We start from the raw sequence: 20,618 nt of genomic DNA, 5'->3' as shown, positions 1-20,618 counted from the left end.
CATCTGAACAAACCACAAGACTTCTGGAACAATGTCTTTTGGACAGACAGGACCAAAGTGGAGATGTTTGGCCATAATGCACAGTGCCACGTTTGGCGAAAACCAAACACAGCATATCAGCACAAACACCTCATGCCAACTGTCAAGCACGGTGGTGAAGGGGTGATGATTTGGGCTTGCTTTGCAGCCACAGGACCTGGGAACCTTGCAGTCATTGAGTCGACCATGAACTCCTCTGTATAACAAAGTATTCTAGAGTCAAATGTGAGGCCATGTGTCCGACAGCTAAAGCTTGGCCGAAATTGGGTCATGCAACAGGACAATGATCCCAAGAACACCAGCAAATCTACAACAGAATGGCTGGGAAAAAAAAAAAAAAGAATCAAGGTGTTGCAATGGCCCAGTCAAAGGCCGGACCTCAACCCGATTGAAATGCTGTGGCGGCACCTAAGAGCTGTGCATAAACAAATGCCCACAAACCTCAATGAACTGAAGCAACGTTGTAAAGAAGAGTGGGTCAAAATTCCTCCACAACGATGTGAGAGACTGATAAAAGTCATACAGAAAATGATTACTTCAAGTTATTGCTGCTAAAGGTGGTTCTACAAGCTATTGAATCATAAGGTGTACTTAGTTTTTCACACATGGCTTCTCCATTTTAGCTTTATTTTTGTTAAATAAATCATGACAGTGAAATATGTCATGTGTTGTTCATCTGAGGTTGTATTTACCGAATTTTAAGACATGCTAAGGAACATATGATTGTTATTATGTCCTGATATGTAAAACCATAGAATTCAAAGAGGGTGTACTTTCTTTTTCACACCACTGTACCTGAGCTGTCACCAGTGATATCCACGTGACCGGGAAGACACTTCAAGAGGAATATAAATAGAGTGCAGCATAGATGTTAGAAACCAACAGATTTGTGGGAATGAAATGCACTCAAATTCACCTTTAATGTAACCAAGGGTTTTTATTCCACAATATAAACTGCAAAATTTGATACAAGCTACAGGAAAGCAAAAACAAACAAGAAATAATAATTATAATTAACGGGGATTTAAGGAAAGCCAACGTACAGCTCAGCCTGCTACATGTCTAACCCACTGGCCGCTCTAAGCACCTACTCATCCACGTTTCTGTACAGTAACCCTCCAAACCGCAAGGGCTTTTAAACCAAGAGCAAACAGTTCAGAATGCCATTCCAACTTACGGAATGAAAGAAAAAAAGAAAAAACAACCAACAGAAAGTTATTGCTCAGATAAATTATCCTAAAAGAAAACAGAAACTAAATGTGTTCTTTATTCCGTGTTTTTCACGAGATGGAACCGGGTCCCCATGAGTCTGAGTCTTGGTGCCTCAATCTATTTCATTCAGAGTCCCCTCAGCTGCAGCACTGACCACGTTTCGCTGGGGTGAGGTATGAAAGGGAGGGGCATAGACTAGCTCCTCTCCAAATGACGAAACAGTAAAATTATCTTTAACAAATTGATTTGTGCTGGAGAACCAGCAAGATCTGTAACTTGTAATAGCTGCAGAGTTAATGAAAATATACAAAATCGTCCAAACAAACTATTTCTCCTCGTTTTGTGTATTCAGTTCGAGTTCTGTAGAAGGCGTAGGGGCTGAGAGTCTGAGTAGCACCATCTGGAGCCGGATCTGAAAAGGGAACCGGTGTCTAAAGGAAAGAAAAATAATCCCACAGCTCCTGTGAGTGTCGTTTTGATCCCAAGCCCGCCACGTGCCAGGGACAGGAGGAAATTCCTGAATATCTAGGGAGGTAGGGCGGGGTTGACTCGCTCTCATTTGCGTGCAGCAGCGATCTCCACGCTGCAGTGAGCACACACATAGTCCTCCTTCTCGGCTGCTTCCACTGAGAGGCCCACGCAGACCTGGTGGAACCAGCGATTACAGCTCCCGTCACACTGCACCCAGTCCACCTGCAAGAAACGGGAGAGCATCACTTTCACTAATGAAGCGAGAGAAAAAAATAGTAAGGTAAAGTCTGTACAGGGCGAGACAAAGGACACTCCCCCATTCACCTTCTACCACCTACGCTCATCTTGTCCCCCTGCCGGATTCTGACACATTCTCTTCCCCCCCTACCTCCCCCTTTCCCACCACCCCCTACCAACCACCACCACCTCCGCCCCTCACCTCATCCCCCTCGGGCTCCATGCATCGATCTGCCGGACATACAGCGTTGTCATCGTCAGATTCATCAGAAGTCAGGGAGCTCTGGGAGTCACTGGCTCGTGTCTCCTCTGGGTGCTGCTCTCTGCTGCTCAGGTCTTTGGGCTGCAGTATTTTCACCCTCTTTTTGCTGGGAGCAGCAATCTTCCTCATCCTGCGGCCAGGGCCCTCATGACGTCGCTTCAATTTTCGCTCTGCGCTGCCGGATCTCTCCTTCCTTGCAGTGCAGCTCATAGCCTGAAGGGGAAAGAGACCTTTAACCACTGGACTATGGAGAAACAATCACTGACCACAAGAGGGTGGTATTATTGACCCTGTTAACTTATAGGAATCCCTGCATGAGATATCTTCTTACTGCATCCGGAGGTGTCAGACCCCGTTACCTTACAAGCCTTACTATCTCTGCATCTGACACCTGTTATTACCTCTGCACGTGGCGGACTCCAGTCTGCTCCCTGCTGTCTCATGGGCCCCTTTTCCCTGACTGAGCCCACAGGGGAAAAGCTGCGCTCTGGGACTGGGGAGCTGGACTGGGTCAGGAGAGCCTGGTACAGCTCCTGGATTTCGGGGAGTGAAACCTGCAGGAGCTGAGCCTCCATCAGCAGCTCATCCAGCTCAGCACTGAGACCTGCAGGCACACAAAAACAAACAATGGTCGACACCTGGTCAAAGATCAGACCGTTTCAACTGACCTTGTTCCCACAATCATGATATAATTAACAGACTGTCCTTGCCACCGCACGTTGATGCAATAACAGACAGCGGGGACCTGTGACACGCACCATTCAGCGGGATGCAGTTGCGTCCGGGAGAGAAGGGGGACTGGACATACGTGGTTCTGTTGTCCCATTCGTGGGGTAGAGAGAAGGACGTGGCACCAACACTCTGAGACACCTGCAGATTAATCACTTTATTCAGATTAAACTGACAGTCAGGCTCCCTGCTATATACAACAGTGCACGTACTAACAACATATACTAACTATGCAACAGACCAATCGGTCAATGTACTATGGTGCCTTTTGACAGTCCCTGATCGGTCAGTGTACCATGGTGCCACCCACCGGACTCTAATTGATCAGTATGTATATTATGGTACACTCAATTCCTCTTTGATTGGTCAGTCCGGAAATCATGGTGTCCCTCACCTTGCTTGTCTCTGCCAGTTGTCCGGCTGTCGCTTGCCACCTGTTGTATAGCTGCCCTGAGCTGACCTTCTCCTGTACCAGTTTTAGGTCACCCGATGCCAACATGTGCTGTGCCCGATGCTGCCAGCTAACTGTCCTTTCTATCAGGTAGCGCAGGGCATCTCCCTCCGGCAGCCGTACACGCAGACGCTGCATAGATGCCAGGAGAGGAAGGATCTTCTCCAGAGGAGGCTTGTCAGAGCGATGGCACTGAGGACACAGCCAGACCTGAGGCCCGGGGCGGGGGGCAGTGACACAGCCGGGGTGGAAGCAGGCACGGCACAGCTCACACTGGATCATTGGGGAGGAAGGTGCCTCCTGGCATACGCATACCTTCCAGTCGCTCTGCTCCTCGCGGGATAACAGTCTACTCTCGTTAGACGCCCGCAAAGTGTGCAGAGCCTCCATCTCACGCAGCCGGGCTTCACCCAGGGCTGCCATCTGTGAAGGCACAGGGCATGGATGATGTAAGCAATGTCATGTGCCAGAAACACAGTCCTCTTTCCCTCCCCCATGGCGCGCACACACACACCATGCTCACACCTAGCCCACCAGTGATACACAGTCAGGGTGGCACTCACCGCTGTGGCCGTGTCTCTGCTCTCTCGCAGTGTTCTCTCTAGCTCAAGCAGACCGCCCACTTTGGGATATTTCTTCCTCCCTCCCGCAGCTGGTGGCTCCTTCATCTTCTTCACTTTCCTTTTCAATCCGGAAGCTCCGACGTCACAGCGAGGACTGAGTACCTAGAGAGAGAGAAGGGGAGGGGAGGGAGTGAAAGGGAGAGATGGTTTAAAGGAGCAAAATCATGTGATATCCTACGTGGTTTTTTTTTTTTTAAATAACTCAATTCTCTAGTCATAATTACAAAAAAAAAATCTTTTTTTAAATTCAACTCTTAATGCCATTTTTAATGAGTTAATATAATGAGCATCCTTTGAATTCTGTAGGTTTTTAAAAAAGCAATCCAAACAGCTTAAAAATAAATATTTTTTGTTTTAATATATGCAGCATTTGATCACCTTTATTGAAAAGTAATTACCTAAGCTGCTGATCGATTCGTTCTCCCGTGATCGATCAACAAAATCCTGCGTCCCAAGGTTCACGAAATGGCTGCCTTTCCATTTCAAATGAATCCTTCAGTCAGTGTAACTCAGCAGCTACAAATGTGTTCTTATATTACTAAGGTAATACAGTTTGCAGCTCAAACTGCTGGGAATATTGGCAACAAATTATCACAAAACAGGAAAGTGTTACAAAGATCTTGCACTGCTTGGGAGGTGTGCTAAAGCCCGCTATAGAAACCAAAAGATGCTCCGTATATTAAAACTCATTAAAAATGACATTAAGAGTTGAATTTTAAAATAAAAAGTTAGTAAGTATTATCTACTACACAGAACTGATTAAAAAAAATAAATCAAACATGTAGGATATTGTTTGTATTGCTCCTTTCATATACAGAGCATCCTGTGATTTCTATAGCGGGCTTTAGCACACCTCTCTAGGAATACAGGATATATCCCACACTTTCCTGTTTGTCATAATTTGTTGACAATATTCCCAGCAGTTTGAGCTGCAAACTGTAACAATAGATAATGTTACCTTAATAATTTAAGAATACATTGTAGCTGCTGAGTTACACTAACTGAAGGATTGATTGAAATGGAAAGGCAGCCATTTAGTGAACCCTGGGAAGCAGGATCTTTGCTGATGTATTAAAGGAAAAAAATGGGTTTCTTGTTGTCACCACTTACCAAGTGATTAGACAGTCTCTGAAGTGAGTCTTCTTGGACGTATAGTACCAGCTATGAATGACCTTAGGCCACCCCTGTACCTCCCCTTTCCCTCGGCACCATTTAGATTGAAAGCTCACCTCGAGCAGAGTGTAGGGAGAGTTGGGGGTTAGGAAGGTACTGGCTGCACACTCTGTCCAGGTTTGGACCTCACACACCAGGGTCTCCAGCCTTGGAAGAGGGTCCAAGTGCACGGGAATCGCTTGCCCGCGGGTCACCAGCTCCACCAAGGTGTCCAGAACGGGGACACGGGACCCAGCCTGAGAGGGAACAATGACAGATAAGACATCCAAATGTGTCCTTCACAGGGAGACAGTTTGTGCAGCTGAGCTTGGGAGTGACACTGACCTGCAGCGTCTCCACCTCATGCAGCCAGTCCCGGGCACTATGCACAGCGTCTCTCAGGGATTCTACGCTGGGAAGATATGCAGGGACGCGCTCCACCTCCCGCAGGGCAGCTGAGAAGGAGGCGAGGGAATGCCGGGGCCTGCAGGGATCAGGAGGAGACGTATTAGGGGGAGAGAGTTGGGGGCAGAAAGAGGTGGACACAAGCAGAGGGAACTGTGGGACATGGATCGGTACCTCCCTCGCACAATGTGACCCAGCCACTCAACCGGCACTGGCTGTGACTGGTCGGGCTTTCACCAAAATACCTTGGCTGTGGCTTGCTGGGCTCTCACCCAAAACCCTGGCTTCCGATTGGTCGGCACTGACCTGACCCTGGTAATGATTGGCCAGCACTAACCTGGCTCTGAGCAGACTCCTGCATTTGTCGTCCCAATGCTCTGACATTGTGAGCAGCTCCTGCAGCTTCGCCATGGCCTTCTCTACAGAGGGATGAGGGGTCAACCCCACACCCAAGTCTATGAGCCGCCTCATGGCATCCAGCGTCAGCATGCCAGGCTCCTGACATGCCTGCTGCTTCTCCTCCAGCCACCGTGCCTGCTCCAGACGGTCTCGCAGACTCCCCAGGGGCAGGTCCAGGTCAAACTGGAAGCTGAGGTCCAGCAATTGCTGCAGGTCACTGGCCCGAGGCACCTCCACGGAGAGCAGCTTCTGGCTGCGTAACTGGAACTCCTCCACACGACTCAGCAGGTCCTGGGGGGACCCAAAGGGTGTCAGGTAGAAGGGAGGGGGGGGTCAGGCGACGAGAGAGAGAGCACAGCTGGGTGTCAGGAACACCTAAAGTGTCGGAGTGGGGACAAAAGAAACAACTGAGGTACCTTTAGTTGAGGTGCCTGGTTGATGATGCAGGGCAGTGTGTGAAGCTGCTTCACAAAGGACTTTAGCTCAGCGACCGTTATTGACTTTCCTCCCCCAGAACGGAACCTGCAATAGGAAATAAGAATGTTACAGGGTGGGGTCAGAGAAATGTGTTCGGAGAACCTAGCAGATGACAGGGATGAGGAGGAGCCAAGGGTGGGAGAGGGGGAGTGCCGAGGAAGGCAACAGAGCTGAGAAAGGGGAGTAGGCCGGTTAGCACTCCGCCTCAGTTGGGACAGTACAAGATCAGTTATTCCTGCTGCTGGCTGGTTGTCTCCCTGCACCCTTGTTACCTTGTGGCTCGCTTCCCGTTCAGCAGCTGCTGTGCCAACACCGCACACTTCTCTGCGTCCTGAGCAACCACACGCAGGAGCCGCACAAGGTCATTATCTGGAAACCTTTTCACTTCCGATTCCTCGATCAGAAGCCGGAGGCAGGAAAGGCCTGAAACAGGGATAAGGGGTGAGGACCACAGCACAGAGCAGTGCAGAGTATGGTGCTAGCTTACAACTTTTTCAAGCCTTCTATGAAGCAACTTCCCTGCGCTAGAAAAGATTTCAGTACCAGTCATTTGAATGGAGCTGATCTCTTCTTCAGCGCAGGGGGAGCCACCTGCAAAGCTCATTGGACAGGGAGGTAAGATTTCTATTGTATAGAAACAAACACAACAATAAGGTGGTGTCGTGTGCGAGCGTGCGCGAGGGATGTCCAGTCGGCTCAGCTTCAGAATATCCAAGCACTTTATACACGAACACAAGTTTTGCAGAGAGGAACCTCAATTAATTTATCTGGCCTCTCCTTTGTTACATTTGTCTAAACTCATGTAATGTACAATTAATTCTTGCAGGGTTTGCGGTCACTGACTTTTTTTATTATCCGGGTTCTCGATGGCATCAGTGACCTGCGTTGCCCACTCGTTGTACGACTCAGCGCGCAGCTTCACAGCGTTCATCATCGGATACAAGTCATCAAGAGTGTAACGGTACCTGGTAAGAGAACCAGATACATAGCGTCAGACTATCTGATGTACTACACCGTATTGTCATACGCAATAAGCAATACCACTGTATAATGCAGTGTCACACATTGGAGCTCAACAAAAATATTTGTGTAGACTGCGTGAAGTGGGCAATTTATTTCATGCAACTGAAATGAACAGATACATCCTTCCCACCTTCTGTTACTCCAGTCTGTACCAGTAGGCAGTGCAGTTAATGTCTCCCGCCCCCTGCACTTACCCCAGCTTGTAATTGTAGATGGGGCAGTCACACAGCTCCTCCACATGGTGCAGACACACAAGGGTACCGGGGCAGCAGCGGCAGTACACAGCCGACATAAAGCAGGTGGTCTTACACTTCACACACTGACGCTCATCATCGGCTAGGAGCTCCAGATCAATCTTCTCTGACTCAATCACACCCTGAGGAGGGGACATGGGACCATGGGATGCAGGAGCCGAACTCCCTTTCACTTCCCCCCCACGAGGAGCGGCACAACTTCCCCCCCTCACACAGGAGGGACATTGACACAGGTATGTTGAGATGCAGATCCTCGCTAACCTCCCACCGCACTCCTTGCTGTCCCTCCTCTCAATGTCCCCCCACTCACCGATTTGCGCACAGCCTCTCGCAGGTTCCTCTCCTCCTCTATCATCATGGCCAGATCTTTCTGCACAGAGGAGGCCAGCACGACATCCAGGTATTTTGCTTTAATGGCCATCTTACAGATCATCTCGTCGTGGGAGAACACACAGTATCTATTCAGGCACCTGTAGTGCTCCACACACTGACGGCCCAGGGGCAGCTGGAGAGAAATGGACACATCTGTGTTAATCAGTATACGTCGTCGGTACCCTGGTTACTCTGAAGTAGTGTGCAACGTCAGCGGAAAATTAAAGCTGCCCATATAACTCTGCCCTGTACGCCAATTCCACCCTCTCCCCCCCTCATGAATCAGCCCCATGGCTTTATCTTCCTGTGGACTCCTCTCTCACCCAGTCCACAGTGCAGAAGTTCACAGCCTCTGCAAAGTTGAAGCCCTGGTTGAAGCCGCTATGATACGCACGTGGGAAAGTGATCACAAACTCTCCGGCGCACTGATTCGTGCGATAAATCTGGGGAGGGGAATGGATTAACATGTAAGAAAAACACACACACACACAACCGTTCACTCTATTATAAAGATACACACTGCAGGACAGGTGGTGGGGCTACATACCGGCACACCGTGACCCATCAGTGTATTTGGGTTCATGATGGTGACAAGCTGGTGAAGGAGATCGGGCTGCGCAATGAATAATTCTGGAGCCAGCTTCTTCATCACCTCCTCTAACTTCTCAGCGGCGTATCCGGGAGCTCCATACCATGTTTTCGGCTCCCCCCTGCCAGGAGCAAAAGAAAGCAATAAAAATGGAGTAGTCCAACATCAAGACAGGATCTTTAGCTTCACAGTGAGTTTCCCCACTTCAAGGCCAGAGTTTAGCGCTCACCAGTGCAGGTAGTTGATGGAGTAGCTCCAGTGGTCCTCGATGTGCCAGCAGAAGGAGGAGAAGCACATGCCCACGTAGAGCCAGGGCAGCTTCATCCCACAGATATCGGCTGTGATATGAGCCAGGATAGAGGGCTCCATTACAGGCATGTTATTCAGATTCCAGCCACAGTCCAGGTACTCCTAGGGGGAACGAGGGATATTAGGGTGGGGCGGAAAGAGAGCGCCTCCCCATTGTTTCCTCACTTCCAGCCAGCGGCGCATGTTCGAAATCCGCCGCCCTATGGCACTTGCATATGCCGGCCGCCTGCTTGCTGCCGCCCTCCTCCTTCCAATTCGAAGCGTCAAATGATGCTGCGGACGTCAACTTGACGACAAAAGGCGTATTTGACATAACGCGACGCCATGATATAATTTGACGTCGCAACGTCACGTTGCCATGGCAACGAGACACCGTATGACGCCACGTTGGTGACGTCAGCGGCATTATTTGACGCTGCGAATCGGAAGGAGGGCGGCAGAAAGGAGACAGTAACGAGGCGCCCAGCATATGTAAGTGACTTACTCTCAGGCCCGAGAGTGCAGCAAATGTATATGGGGCGGACATTTTTGCCGCCCTTGGACGGGTCTAAGGTAGTAGAATCAGAGCAGGGTGTAATTTCTCTCCAGAAGGGCTTGGAGAGACTGGAAACTTGGGCAGGTAAATGGCAGATGAGGTTTAATACAGATAAATGTAAGGTTATGCATTTGGGAAGCAAGAATAAACAGGCGACATACAAATTAAATGGGGATAAATTGGGGGCATCCTTGATGGAGAAGGATTTAGGAGTGCGTGTAGACAGCAGGCTTAGCAATAGAGGCCAAAGTCATGCAGTAGCTGCAAAGGCAAACAAGATCTTATCTTGCATTAAACGGGCAATGGATGGAAGGGAAGTAAACATAATTATGCCCCTTTACAAAACATTAGTAAGACCACACCTTGAATATGGAGTACAATTTTGGGCACCACTTCTTAGAAAAGATATTATGGAACTAGAGAGTGCAGAGAAGAGCCAAGAAATTAATAAAGGGGATGGACAATCTAACTTAAGAGGAGAGGCTAGCTAAATTAGATTTATTTACATTAGAATACAGGTGTCTAAGAGGGGATATGATAACTATGTACAAATATATTCGGGGACAGTACAGGGAGCTTTAAAATAACTATTTATCCCAGGGGCAGTACAAAGGACTCGGGGGCATACCTCAAGGTTGGAGGAAAGCAGATTTCACCAGCAACAAAGGAAAGGGTTCTTTACAGTAAGGGCAGTTAAAATGTGGAATTCATTACCCATGGAGACTGTGATGGCAGATATAATAGATTTGTTCAGAAAAAGCCTGGACATCTTTTTAGAAAGGAAAGGTATACAGGGATATACCAAATAAGTATACATTGGAAGAATGTTGATCCAGGGAATAAACTGATTGCCAATTCTTGGGAGTCAGGAAGGAATTTATTTTTCCCCTTATGAGACATCATTGGATGATATGAGACTGGGATTTTTTGTTTGCCTTCCCCTGGATCAATAAGTATAGATATAGGATAAAGTATCTGTTGTCTAAATTTACCATAGGTTGAACTTGATGGACGCATGTCTTTTTTGTAACCTCATCAACTATGTAACTATGTAACCAACGTGAAATCTGTCACTGCTTCCAGCTCCTCGCCACCCTCCCATCTCACTTCCTGCTCCAATCTCTCCCTCACCTCCTCCTCCGGCTTCACACGGAATTTCCCATCTCGCACAGGAAAGCCGCTCCCGAACTCTTTTGACGCGATATCAGCACCGTACTCCACGGTCACATCCTCCTCTATGGTGCTCACCAGACGCCAGAACTCCTTCTCCACCAGCTCTGTGGGCACCATCTGTGGGTGGGGAGAGAGGGTGAGTGCTTCCTTCCAGCCTCTAACAGCCGACACGTGGCCTGTGGCCTCTCTGCTGCCTTTCACGCAGGAAGACCTATGTCAAATGAGCAGCTCTACGACATATAAATTCCACCGTTTATTTGCTGCAGAGGCTCAGAAACAAGCAACATTTTGTGCAAACTGACATTTTCCCTTTCTTAAAATCTACAGCCCCAAATGTTATACAAGAAAAGTCCTGTGATGTCATGGAGAGGACATGTGCCCCATGTCACAGCGCAGAGACACTCACGTGCACAGGCATGTTAAAATAATCCGACTTGAAGTTATCGGCCATCTCTCCGAACATTCGCAGGGTGTAATCTCTGGACGCCTGTTCAAACCCGAACGCTTCTTGTGGTTTACTGCATTCCTGCAACAGCAGAGACTGGACACTATATATCTGATGTGACTGCAAAGTATCATGGACAGGTCAGACAGTCCCGTTTTTTGTTAAATCTAAATGTAGGGTGACCTCCCGACTTCAGATTACCAGGGGCAGGATCAGACAGTCCTGGGTTTCTAGCAAATGTTGGGTTACCTTCCGACTGCAGATTATCAGGGACAGGCTCAGAGAAATCCTGGGTTTATATCCAAAATTGGGTTACTGCCCGATTCCAGATTATCAGGGACAGACTCAGACAGTCCTGATTTATATGTAATGTAGGGTGACCACCTGACCGCAGATCATCAGGCACAGGCTCAGACAGTCCTGGGTAAAAACGCCTGCTGCTCGTACCTGTGCCAGACACTTTGGGCACCTCCAGTCTCCCTTGGGCACGTCGTGGAGCGGCGGGATTAGACAGAACGTGTGGTAACTGTCATCGCAGCCATCACACAGAAGAAGACGATCCTCATCACTGCCGCTTCCACAAATCAGGCAGACGTACAGATCCACCTGCAGGACAGCGAAACACGGATGATTAGGGAGGAGGCAGAGGGATACTAGTGCTAGTTGCTTTATCGTGTGTCGCCACAGTGACTATGTGACTGCACAGACATCTGTGGCCACAGTGAAGTATATGCTCGGGTTTATGGTGCTAGTGTTTAGCCGGCTGTGGCAGTCACTCTTACTCCCATCCAATCCTCTGTGGATGCAGAATACCGGCCGTGTACAATGCATCTTTAAGTATCATACTCACTGGGCTCCTGCCTTTCCTGGGCCGGGCCTTCGGTTTCTCCACCTCCGGCTCTACTGGCTCTCTTTTAACTGTTACGCAGGTCTCCTCTGACGGTAGAGAGAGTGCGTTATATTCAGCGACTGCTTAGACTTCCCTCCTCTCACCCCACCCCCTCCCTCCCGAGACCCTGCAGCCTCTCACCGTTCTCACATGCAGACGGGGCAGATCCCATCCTGCGGCGCAGGGTACGAGGTTGCAGCTCTGTGGCTTCTCCTGGTTCAGTTTTAATGGCGACAGCCTGGAGGGAAATGAAACATGGCAGATGCTCGCAGTGTGTAATAAGTGGCACGTGCTGCTCAATCCCACGTGTAACACACATACAGAGGAGTGCAAGTTACTAATACGTGCAGTGAGACACACTTAGGTTAACAGGACATCTTCAATGGCTCCTGATTTGAGACAGAGAAGGTGTTTAAGGTCTGGGACCTTGGCCTGTGAGAACAAAGAGGAACACAGAGGATTGGGATTCTGATAAAAGGGTCTGTGCCAAGAACAAACTGTCTTGCCATAATGATCAGGTTACACGCTCTGCGCTGTCCCACTCCCCCTCCACAGAGTTGAGGGTCTCACCTCCGCTCTCATGCGTTTGGCCCTCCTGGCGGGAGTGCAGTTTTCGGGGGGCTGCAGTGACTGTCTCTGAGGGATGTCGTGAGGCTTGTATTCCTTGTCCTTGACATCGGGTGTTAGACTCTGCTTCTGCAGACACTACGAGGAAAGATGGTGGGTGGGGGAGGAGGGGGGGAGAGGTTTAGAGTCAAGACATGGGGAGGAAATAACAGATCTGCTCAAACCGCTTACTCTACAAATATGTGAAGGAGAGTTGGTTCAGGCGGTTCACAGCTTGCCGTAGGGGTACAATCAAAAGTATCCAAACGCAATTAGAAAAAAAAGGTTGTTTATTCCGTGCATATCAAAATCAATCTGCCACAGAGTAACTCTGACGCATTTCGCCAACCAATAGGACACCATAGTTCCGTGCAGGAAACACGGCTTTACTGTTTACTTTTCTCCTTACCACATTATGGCCCCGTCCTATGGTCAGTCTCGGGTACACGGTCCCACTCCCTGGTTTATGTTTCTAGGATTCGGGACACTGATCAGTAGCGCTTTTTATTTCTTTATTATTGTGGACACTGTGCATATTATCTGTACTATTTGGAGCATCAGTCTTTGGAGTGTATTCTCTGCTTGTTCTTACTTTACAAATATGTAACAAATCCTGATGATCTCTGGTGCTCTCTCTCACTCCTGTGTTTGTGACAATACCATAGATAAAATAATATAACAACTTCTGGGTCACATCTCATGCACTTTCAGACAAAGCTTTCTGGTTGGCTCAGGCTGTTGCCATGGTTATACAGACCTACACCCTCAGATCTTGGAATGTTCCACTTGAGCACAATTCATGGGGAGAGGAGCAAGGCTGAACACGCATTACAATATCAGACATCGATTTATAGGAGGGTAATGGGGTCAGTGACACCTCCTTCTGATGGGATAAGAGGGTACCTCACTCACAGATTATCTCTAGGTCAGTGGTTTACAAACTTTTTTTGGTTAAGGAACTCTATAATTATATTGTGAAATTATGCAGAAGCCCAACCATCCCTAATGGCGCATCTGAGATCGGCTGCATTGTAAGGAACCCCAACCCTCTCTAATAGCACGTACGAGATAAGATGCATTGTAAGGAACCCACAACCCTCTCTAATAGCGTGCCTGAGATCAGATGCATTGTAAGGAACCCCAACCCTCTCTAATAGCATGCCTGAGATCAGATGCATTGTAAGGAAACCCAACCCTCTCTAATAGCGCGTCTGAGATCAGATGCATTGTAAGGAACCCCAACCCTCTCTAATAGCGAGTCTGACAGCAGATGCATTGTAAGGAACCCCATCCCTCTCTAATAGCATGCCTGAGATCAGATGCATTGTAAGGAACCCCAACCCTCTCTAATAGCATGTCTGAGATCAGATGCATTGTAAGGAACCCCAACCCTCTCTAATAGCACGTCTGAGATCAGATGCATTGTAAGGAACCCCAACCCTCTCTAATAGCGAGTCTGACAGCAGATGCATTGTAAATTCTTCTGTATTTGGTACAATTTTCAAAAGGCCTGAAAATTGCAAAGAACCCTTTAGGGGTGCTCAGGGAGCCCCTAGGGTTCCTAGGACCACCAGTTGAAAAACACTGCTCTAGGTAATGCTGGTATTCTCTGATACAGAATGCAGACAGTGTCGCAGGAAGGGGTTAAAAAGACTGGCTACTTTATCATTATTTATGAAGTGTGTATTATTGCCGATTTGATTATGTTGGTTTTGTTGTCCCCTTCCCCACACTTTCCTTTTCTTATCTGTATCCACCCCCTACCTTTATTTTACTCAAAAAAAAAAATTTGTTTGAAACAAAAAAAAAAACAAAACTGTCTACTGTGCTCTTACATCAAAGGACGAAGGCAACTGAAAGCCATAGAACTTTATAAAGGGTTAAGAGTCTGAGGAGATCCCCGGGCAGTGAGCAGGACACCAGATGGTGAGAGCAGGGAAATGGGGGGGGCGAGGGGTGGGGGGGGAAAGCGGGTGTCAGGCACAGGGGGAGCAGCGATTTATTACAGGATTAACCGGGCAGTAAAAGGAAGCACAGGAGGTGTAATGTGATCCGGGAGCAAGGGGAACTGGGGAGGGGGAAAGAGAGGGAGGGGAGCACCAGTGCCTCTATATGTATGCGGAAGTGAATTGGGGAGGGTGGGGGAGTGAGGGAGGAGAGCGACAGGGACCAGCAACTTTGAATATGCCTGGGATCAGGGGGAGACACACAGGCCAAAGCAGTGACTATTATGGAAAATAAGCCTCTGCTTCCATGATCCTGAAATACTGAGAAAGTGTGAGCCCAAGAAAACATGAATTCACGGACTGAACTTCTGCCCTGAAGCTACTGATGCCAAGAGAAGCAGGGTGTGCACAACATGGGTACAAGACCATGAGGGCAGCAGCGTGTGCACATAAAACACGTGTACAAGACCAGGAGGAGAGTAAGTTGGCCACGTCCTGGAGAGGTCCCCACCATCAGGAGGGGAGCTAAATTGCAGTAAGGGGAGGCAGAGGTGCCGGTGAACGCACTGTGAAGAACGTCCCACGGCAACCTCACAACCTCTCCGCCACTACCCTCACGGTCTTGACACGACGTTGATGCCGGTTCAAACTATATGTAGATAAGCTGTCCAGAGTTACCTTTTGTCATGTGAATGACTATTTTTGCACATTAAACTCTTTATTTTTCTACTAATTGCGCTTGGCTATTTCTATATACCCACCGGACGGCAGTGAACCGCCATTGCAGCATTTTGTTCTGTATTATGAAACAGGGTCACTGTGCTGAAGCCGTGATGGCAAAATCCCTTTAATATGGTGAAACCCAGCTTTCTTCCCTCTCCGACTTGATACATTACTCAGCACAGATCCCAAGGATAATATTAAAACATGTAAGCGCTGCATGTGTATAAGATCTCCACTAACATCACATACCTTATCCAGGGCAGCATGGTCCATTAAAGCCATCAGTTTGGGGAAAGATTCAGGAGCCTGGTGTGAGAGAGCGCTTGGAAAGTTACATCATTCAATAGGCACCAGGGAGGGGGTGGTGCACTTATACTGGGGGTTTCACTCACCTTGTGTGTAAAATGACTGCTATTTACACTAAACATTTACTTTATTTTTGGAAAATTGAGGAAAGATTTGATCAGAAATGCTGACCTGAGTTTGGATAACAGTGAATGCAGCCTTAAATAAGACAAACATGAATATGCCTGAAGTAAAGAGGAGACTCGTGCTCAGGATCACATCGAAGCAAAGTGCTTGAGCGCCAGGCGCCTTCTTATCAAATAAAAGACATGTCACCCTGACCTAATGTGTGAGTACAAGATGTTTGTGTGTGGTTTGGAGTTACAAACAAACCTGGCCTCCACCACAAACAGAGATAGGAGGTGGGTGGCACCTTCAGCATATCCAGGACAACAGCCTGAGCCAATCAATCAGAGCTCTCAATTAATGAGAGGCACCTGTTGTAAACGGATAGTAAGATTACAGCTGCTCTGCACCCCGTGAGAATATGAGGCCGAATTTACTACTGGGACAGTCGGAAGATCCGATTTACAGCTAATTGTGTGGGACGCAGAGATAATGACGAGACACTACGATATTACAGCTCCAGCGACACTGATGCAGACAAATCTCCTTACCCGGGAACTACAATGCACTCTTCTCACTTTAATCGCTGCATCGTTGGCTTATATAAAACGTGGGATTCAAGCTGTTGCCCTGACAACTAATATATGCCTCCGATTCCTGCCCCCTCACAAGTCCTGGATTGTGAAGGACAGGACCAACAGAGCATTAAAGATATCTCAGATAGCAGGAGTGGGTGTAGTGTTGCTGTGGAGGAAGGGGAAACTATAGTGTCAGACCTTATGTGCAGAAGCTATAATTTTCAACATGGCAGCCCTGTCATGGGATCGGTCAGGGGTGAAGCTGCTCCCCGTCTGAGGACACTCACCAGCAAGCTGGCCCCGGCCTGGAACAGGTTGTACGGGTACAGAATGCGCTCGTAGTGGCCCCGGATGTGGGATCCCACAGCTTTGCCAGGAGCAAATCCCATCCTGGTGGCTATCTTGGTCCACCTTCTATCTCTACAGACCAAGTCAAAGCCGCCCTCATCAGCCACCAACTGCAGAAAGAGAGAGTGCACATGAGTGTCTAAACCACAAGAGGAGAAAGGGCATATAAACCACGAGAGAGGAACAGGAGAGAAAGTGAGGGTATCAACAACGAAAGGGGCAAGGGAGAAAAAGTGAGGGTATCAGCCACAAGCTAAGGAGGAAGAGAAGGTGAGGTATAAACCACAAGCCAAGTGTCGTGCACCATCTGTATAGAATAAAAGGACACAAACCCACCTCTACCCAAACATGCATCCAGTGCGAAGAGGGAGAACCCAGAATAGGGACATCTATAATTCAGCGACTACAAAGGAGAGGGTCTCCCCACCCAAGATTGAGAACCCCATATGCTTTCCTCTGGACCACACCTTATTGAGTTGAAAGAGGTCCAGTATCTTCCTCTCCACGTGTGGAATTTTCAGAGCACATCCCTGCAGCTCCCAAAACTTGGCTATCTGGTCCAGGAAGTTCAGCTTCACCCGAGTCTGGGCCTGGAGGAGGTAGAGAGGGGTAGAAAGAAGTGTCAGCTCCCGGGAACACCCTAGACTACAAAAAAAAAAAAAAAAAATACTGTGCATGTCACTTACACCTCACTGTGTTCTCTAAACACCGTCAGAATACTCGGGAGGAAAATATGAGAAACAAAGTCCCATAATGATACAGCAGCCATATGATGTATTCACATGCCTCACACGAGCTGCTCTTCCCCCACCCCAGGCACACACCTGCAACCCTCCCCTATGCACTTACCTCACTGGCTACTCCCCCCTATGCACGCAACTTTATCATATGGGCCATAATATATGTAACTGCATTTCCAGACTCTCTACGTTCGCCGGTTAGTGTTTCCCTGATGCATATTTGTACTGCGCTTATTAGCAAAGCTACAAAAGGACAAAGTATGACATCACCTCCAGCTCATTTAGTCTCTGGATCCTTGGAGTGAAGTGCAGTTTATCCACATCACATGCGAACGGTGGCTGCCAGTCCTGAAAGAGAGAGGTTACAGCGCAGGTTATATAGTTAGATAATAGATGAGGTTGAAAAAAAAACATATACATCCATCAAGTTCAACCTATGCAAAATATAGATGACAGATACTTTATCCTATATCTATACAGAGGAAGGGAAACAAAAAAACCCAATGAACTATCATCTAATGATATCTCATAAGGGAAAAAATTAATTCCTTCCCGACTCCAAATATTGGCAATCGGATTAATCCCTGGATCAAAATTCTTCCCGTGTTTACTTATTTGGTATATCCCTGTATACCATTCCTTGCTAAAAAGATGTCAAACTTTTTTAAACATATCTATTGTATCTGCCATCACATTCTCCATGGGTAATGAATTCCATATTTTAACTGCCCTTGTGTGTTATATATATATATATATATATATATATATATAATAAGAGAGAGAGAGAGAGAGAGAGAGAGACTCAGAAGGTAAGTTTTCAAAAAGCTATATTGTCAAAAAATCACATAGATCCGACGTTTCGAACCCACAGAGGGCTCATACACATCCCCTTGATAAAGAGCCCTCTGTGGGTTCGAAACGTCGGATCTATGTGATTTTTTGACAATATAGCTTTTTGAAAACTTACCTTCTGAGTGCTGTCTCTGCTGTGCCTTTCGTCTGGATGGTAACGTATTATTTACATATTATTAGGAGACACACACCAGGCCATTCTGTATTGTCTATTGGGAGTGCTGTCACTTTTGTTTACATACACACACACACTCATAAATGAATAGACAATACCGTTCTGTGGCTAACGAAATGCGGTTATTTGTGCACAAATAAAAGCATTTTGTTAGCCACAGAACGGTATCATCTATTCATTTTTGATTATTAAGCTCGGCTAACACGGTAACGATACCTCTACATATATACACTGCTTATAGATCATAGGTGCGTATGTATTGCGCTTGCATATAGATTATACATACATATACACATACTGTATACACACACGGTTTTTCTTTTTGTCCTGTTTTTTGTGTGTTATTTTTTAGCTGTCTGTGGTGTTTAGATGTATAGTAAACAAAATTATGTTATTTTTGACTATTCTATGCATCTTATGTTGATATTATTTAATGATATATCTGAGTGCTTAGTATAGGGGTTTCTTTGTGTGTTCTATACACATACATACACACAAAAACATAGGATTTAGGGGTTATAACTGCAGTCCCATACATCAACATACACAGCAGATGAAAAGAAGACTAAGCAGATAGCCACATATCAGCCTTTTTCATGTTTTATAATTTAGCAAATTAAAACCAAAATACCCCACAATATACTAGCTGCTGTACGGGGGTTAGATTTAACCCACTAAACATGATATGTATAATCATTTCTCCAAAACACCAACACTAAATTTTACAGCAAGGTTGGAATGAGAGGAAATATTACAATCTTGAACCTGGTAAGTGTGACTGCACTGTATATACCAAATCGGTTGTCAAGTGATTGACAACATTGACAGTTGGTTATGTCAGGGGCAGCCATCTTAAACGTGAGCAACAGAATCCTCACGCCAGATCCTGCAGTGCTCTCTTTAAGGCTGCAGAGAATTAATTATAACAGAGGAGCCAACTTTACTCTGTGAGAGTATGAACAAATGTGTTATACACAGTAAACTCTGAATTTACAGCTAATAAAACCTCTATAATATCTTGCATTACATATAAGGGGTGAGTGAACATTCCCAAATTTTACAACACAGGAAGAAACCCATAAAAAAAAGATCCCTATGATGGAATACATTTCAGAAGCAAAAGGGTTAAGCAGAGGGTTTTTGTCTTAATGGGATTTGAATGCACCCTAATTAGTGCACGGTTTGGTAAAATGACAAGACCTGACGGACACTGTCCTGCTTGGATTTTTATTTCTATGTAAACTTTATCATTTCCGAATTCAGAGATCTTCTGATCAACAGCAATAACATCAAAGTTGACGTCTGAGTGCAATAAACTCAGTTAATCTTTTTACACCGTGTGTGTGAAGTAGCCACTGTTTCTGCTGCTCCCAGTGTGTGTGTCACGGTGTGTAAAATGGTGGACGTTACAGAGATGGAGAGTCACGGATAACCTACCATGACATCCTCTAAACCGCAATGTTAAGCTCCCAGTTACCTGGTGACAGACCCATCCAGATGACCCCGACCACCCTCCCCCCCCCCCCCCCCCCAAGGTCCTGCTGCCCGACTCAAACAAGGCAGGAGAGACCAAAGCCCAACCTCGCTACAATGACAATATGGAGCAGTGCTAATCCTGTGCTGAGGATGCATTTCCAACCAGCACACACGTAGCTGCCCCAAATCACAGAGTACCTGCTCTCTACATATGCAGCTCACCGCCTGCCCACTTTCTAAACTGCCATCTATATGGCATGGCTCGTTATGTACCCCAATCAAATAGTGGACCGACATGCTATATAGGCGGTGCAGTGAAGAGAGCTTCGTGTTACACACAGGTTATAGAGGCAGCTCAAACAGTGATCAAACACAGCAATCACATGGGAGGGGGTGAAGCCTCTTGCTCCCTGGGAGGGGATGAGGGAGTCTTTTGCTGTAACATGAATTAAACCCAACGCATAAGGAGCTGAGCAGAGGCGCAGGAGATCAGCCGACAACACAAGTGTGAAACAGAGACAGAAATAACTGCAGATATCACAGCTCACTATGAACCACAAAGGGGCAGTTTTTACTCTCCTTTTAGAGAAACGTGTGTGTGTGGTATATATATCACATACACACATCCCAAAATGTTCATATCTGCCCCTCCTGCAGGTCAGAATGTACAGATATAAATAACACACCCCCAACCCCCCGAGAAAGCCTCACGCAGTC

At 47.2% G+C, this 20,618-nt stretch overlaps 1 protein-coding gene across 3 annotated transcripts in view; it reads right to left on the bottom strand.

The window, feature by feature from the left end:
• Positions 1–956: 956 nt before the first annotated feature.
• Positions 957–20,618, bottom strand: part of KDM5B (lysine demethylase 5B) — a 21,836-nt gene continuing 2,174 nt past the window's right edge. For 2 of the 3 annotated variants that reach the window (XM_075613908.1, XM_075613909.1), the window contains exons 2-28: positions 17,669–17,746; positions 17,126–17,248; positions 16,598–16,768; positions 15,571–15,627; positions 12,617–12,751; positions 12,188–12,284; positions 12,008–12,093; positions 11,605–11,763; positions 11,119–11,238; positions 10,671–10,829; positions 8,925–9,106; positions 8,654–8,816; positions 8,430–8,549; positions 8,045–8,239; positions 7,675–7,856; positions 7,301–7,422; positions 6,730–6,880; positions 6,397–6,502; positions 5,919–6,271; positions 5,522–5,660; positions 5,254–5,433; positions 3,965–4,126; positions 3,345–3,824; positions 2,980–3,091; positions 2,623–2,825; positions 2,162–2,434; positions 957–1,944 (exon numbers count right to left, since the gene is read on the bottom strand). In XM_075613908.1, the coding sequence (XP_075470023.1) occupies positions 1,807–1,944; positions 2,162–2,434; positions 2,623–2,825; positions 2,980–3,091; positions 3,345–3,824; positions 3,965–4,126; positions 5,254–5,433; positions 5,522–5,660; positions 5,919–6,271; positions 6,397–6,502; positions 6,730–6,880; positions 7,301–7,422; positions 7,675–7,856; positions 8,045–8,239; positions 8,430–8,549; positions 8,654–8,816; positions 8,925–9,106; positions 10,671–10,829; positions 11,119–11,238; positions 11,605–11,763; positions 12,008–12,093; positions 12,188–12,284; positions 12,617–12,751; positions 15,571–15,627; positions 16,598–16,768; positions 17,126–17,248; positions 17,669–17,746 (4,446 nt within the window). In that variant the 3' untranslated portion in view covers positions 957–1,806. The remainder of the gene's footprint in view (positions 1,945–2,161; positions 2,435–2,622; positions 2,826–2,979; positions 3,092–3,344; positions 3,825–3,964; positions 4,127–5,253; positions 5,434–5,521; positions 5,661–5,918; positions 6,272–6,396; positions 6,503–6,729; positions 6,881–7,300; positions 7,423–7,674; positions 7,857–8,044; positions 8,240–8,429; positions 8,550–8,653; positions 8,817–8,924; positions 9,107–10,670; positions 10,830–11,118; positions 11,239–11,604; positions 11,764–12,007; positions 12,094–12,187; positions 12,285–12,616; positions 12,752–15,570; positions 15,628–16,597; positions 16,769–17,125; positions 17,249–17,668; positions 17,747–20,618) is intronic. The other variant, XM_075613910.1, reaches the window with a different exon arrangement.

Source organism: Ascaphus truei, chromosome 9, assembly GCF_040206685.1.
Source record: "Ascaphus truei isolate aAscTru1 chromosome 9, aAscTru1.hap1, whole genome shotgun sequence".
In the NCBI taxonomy this organism is placed as follows: Eukaryota; Metazoa; Chordata; class Amphibia; order Anura; family Ascaphidae; genus Ascaphus; species Ascaphus truei.
The sequence above is the reverse complement of the archived record's forward strand: the minus strand, read 5'-3'. Positions and strand labels throughout refer to the sequence as shown.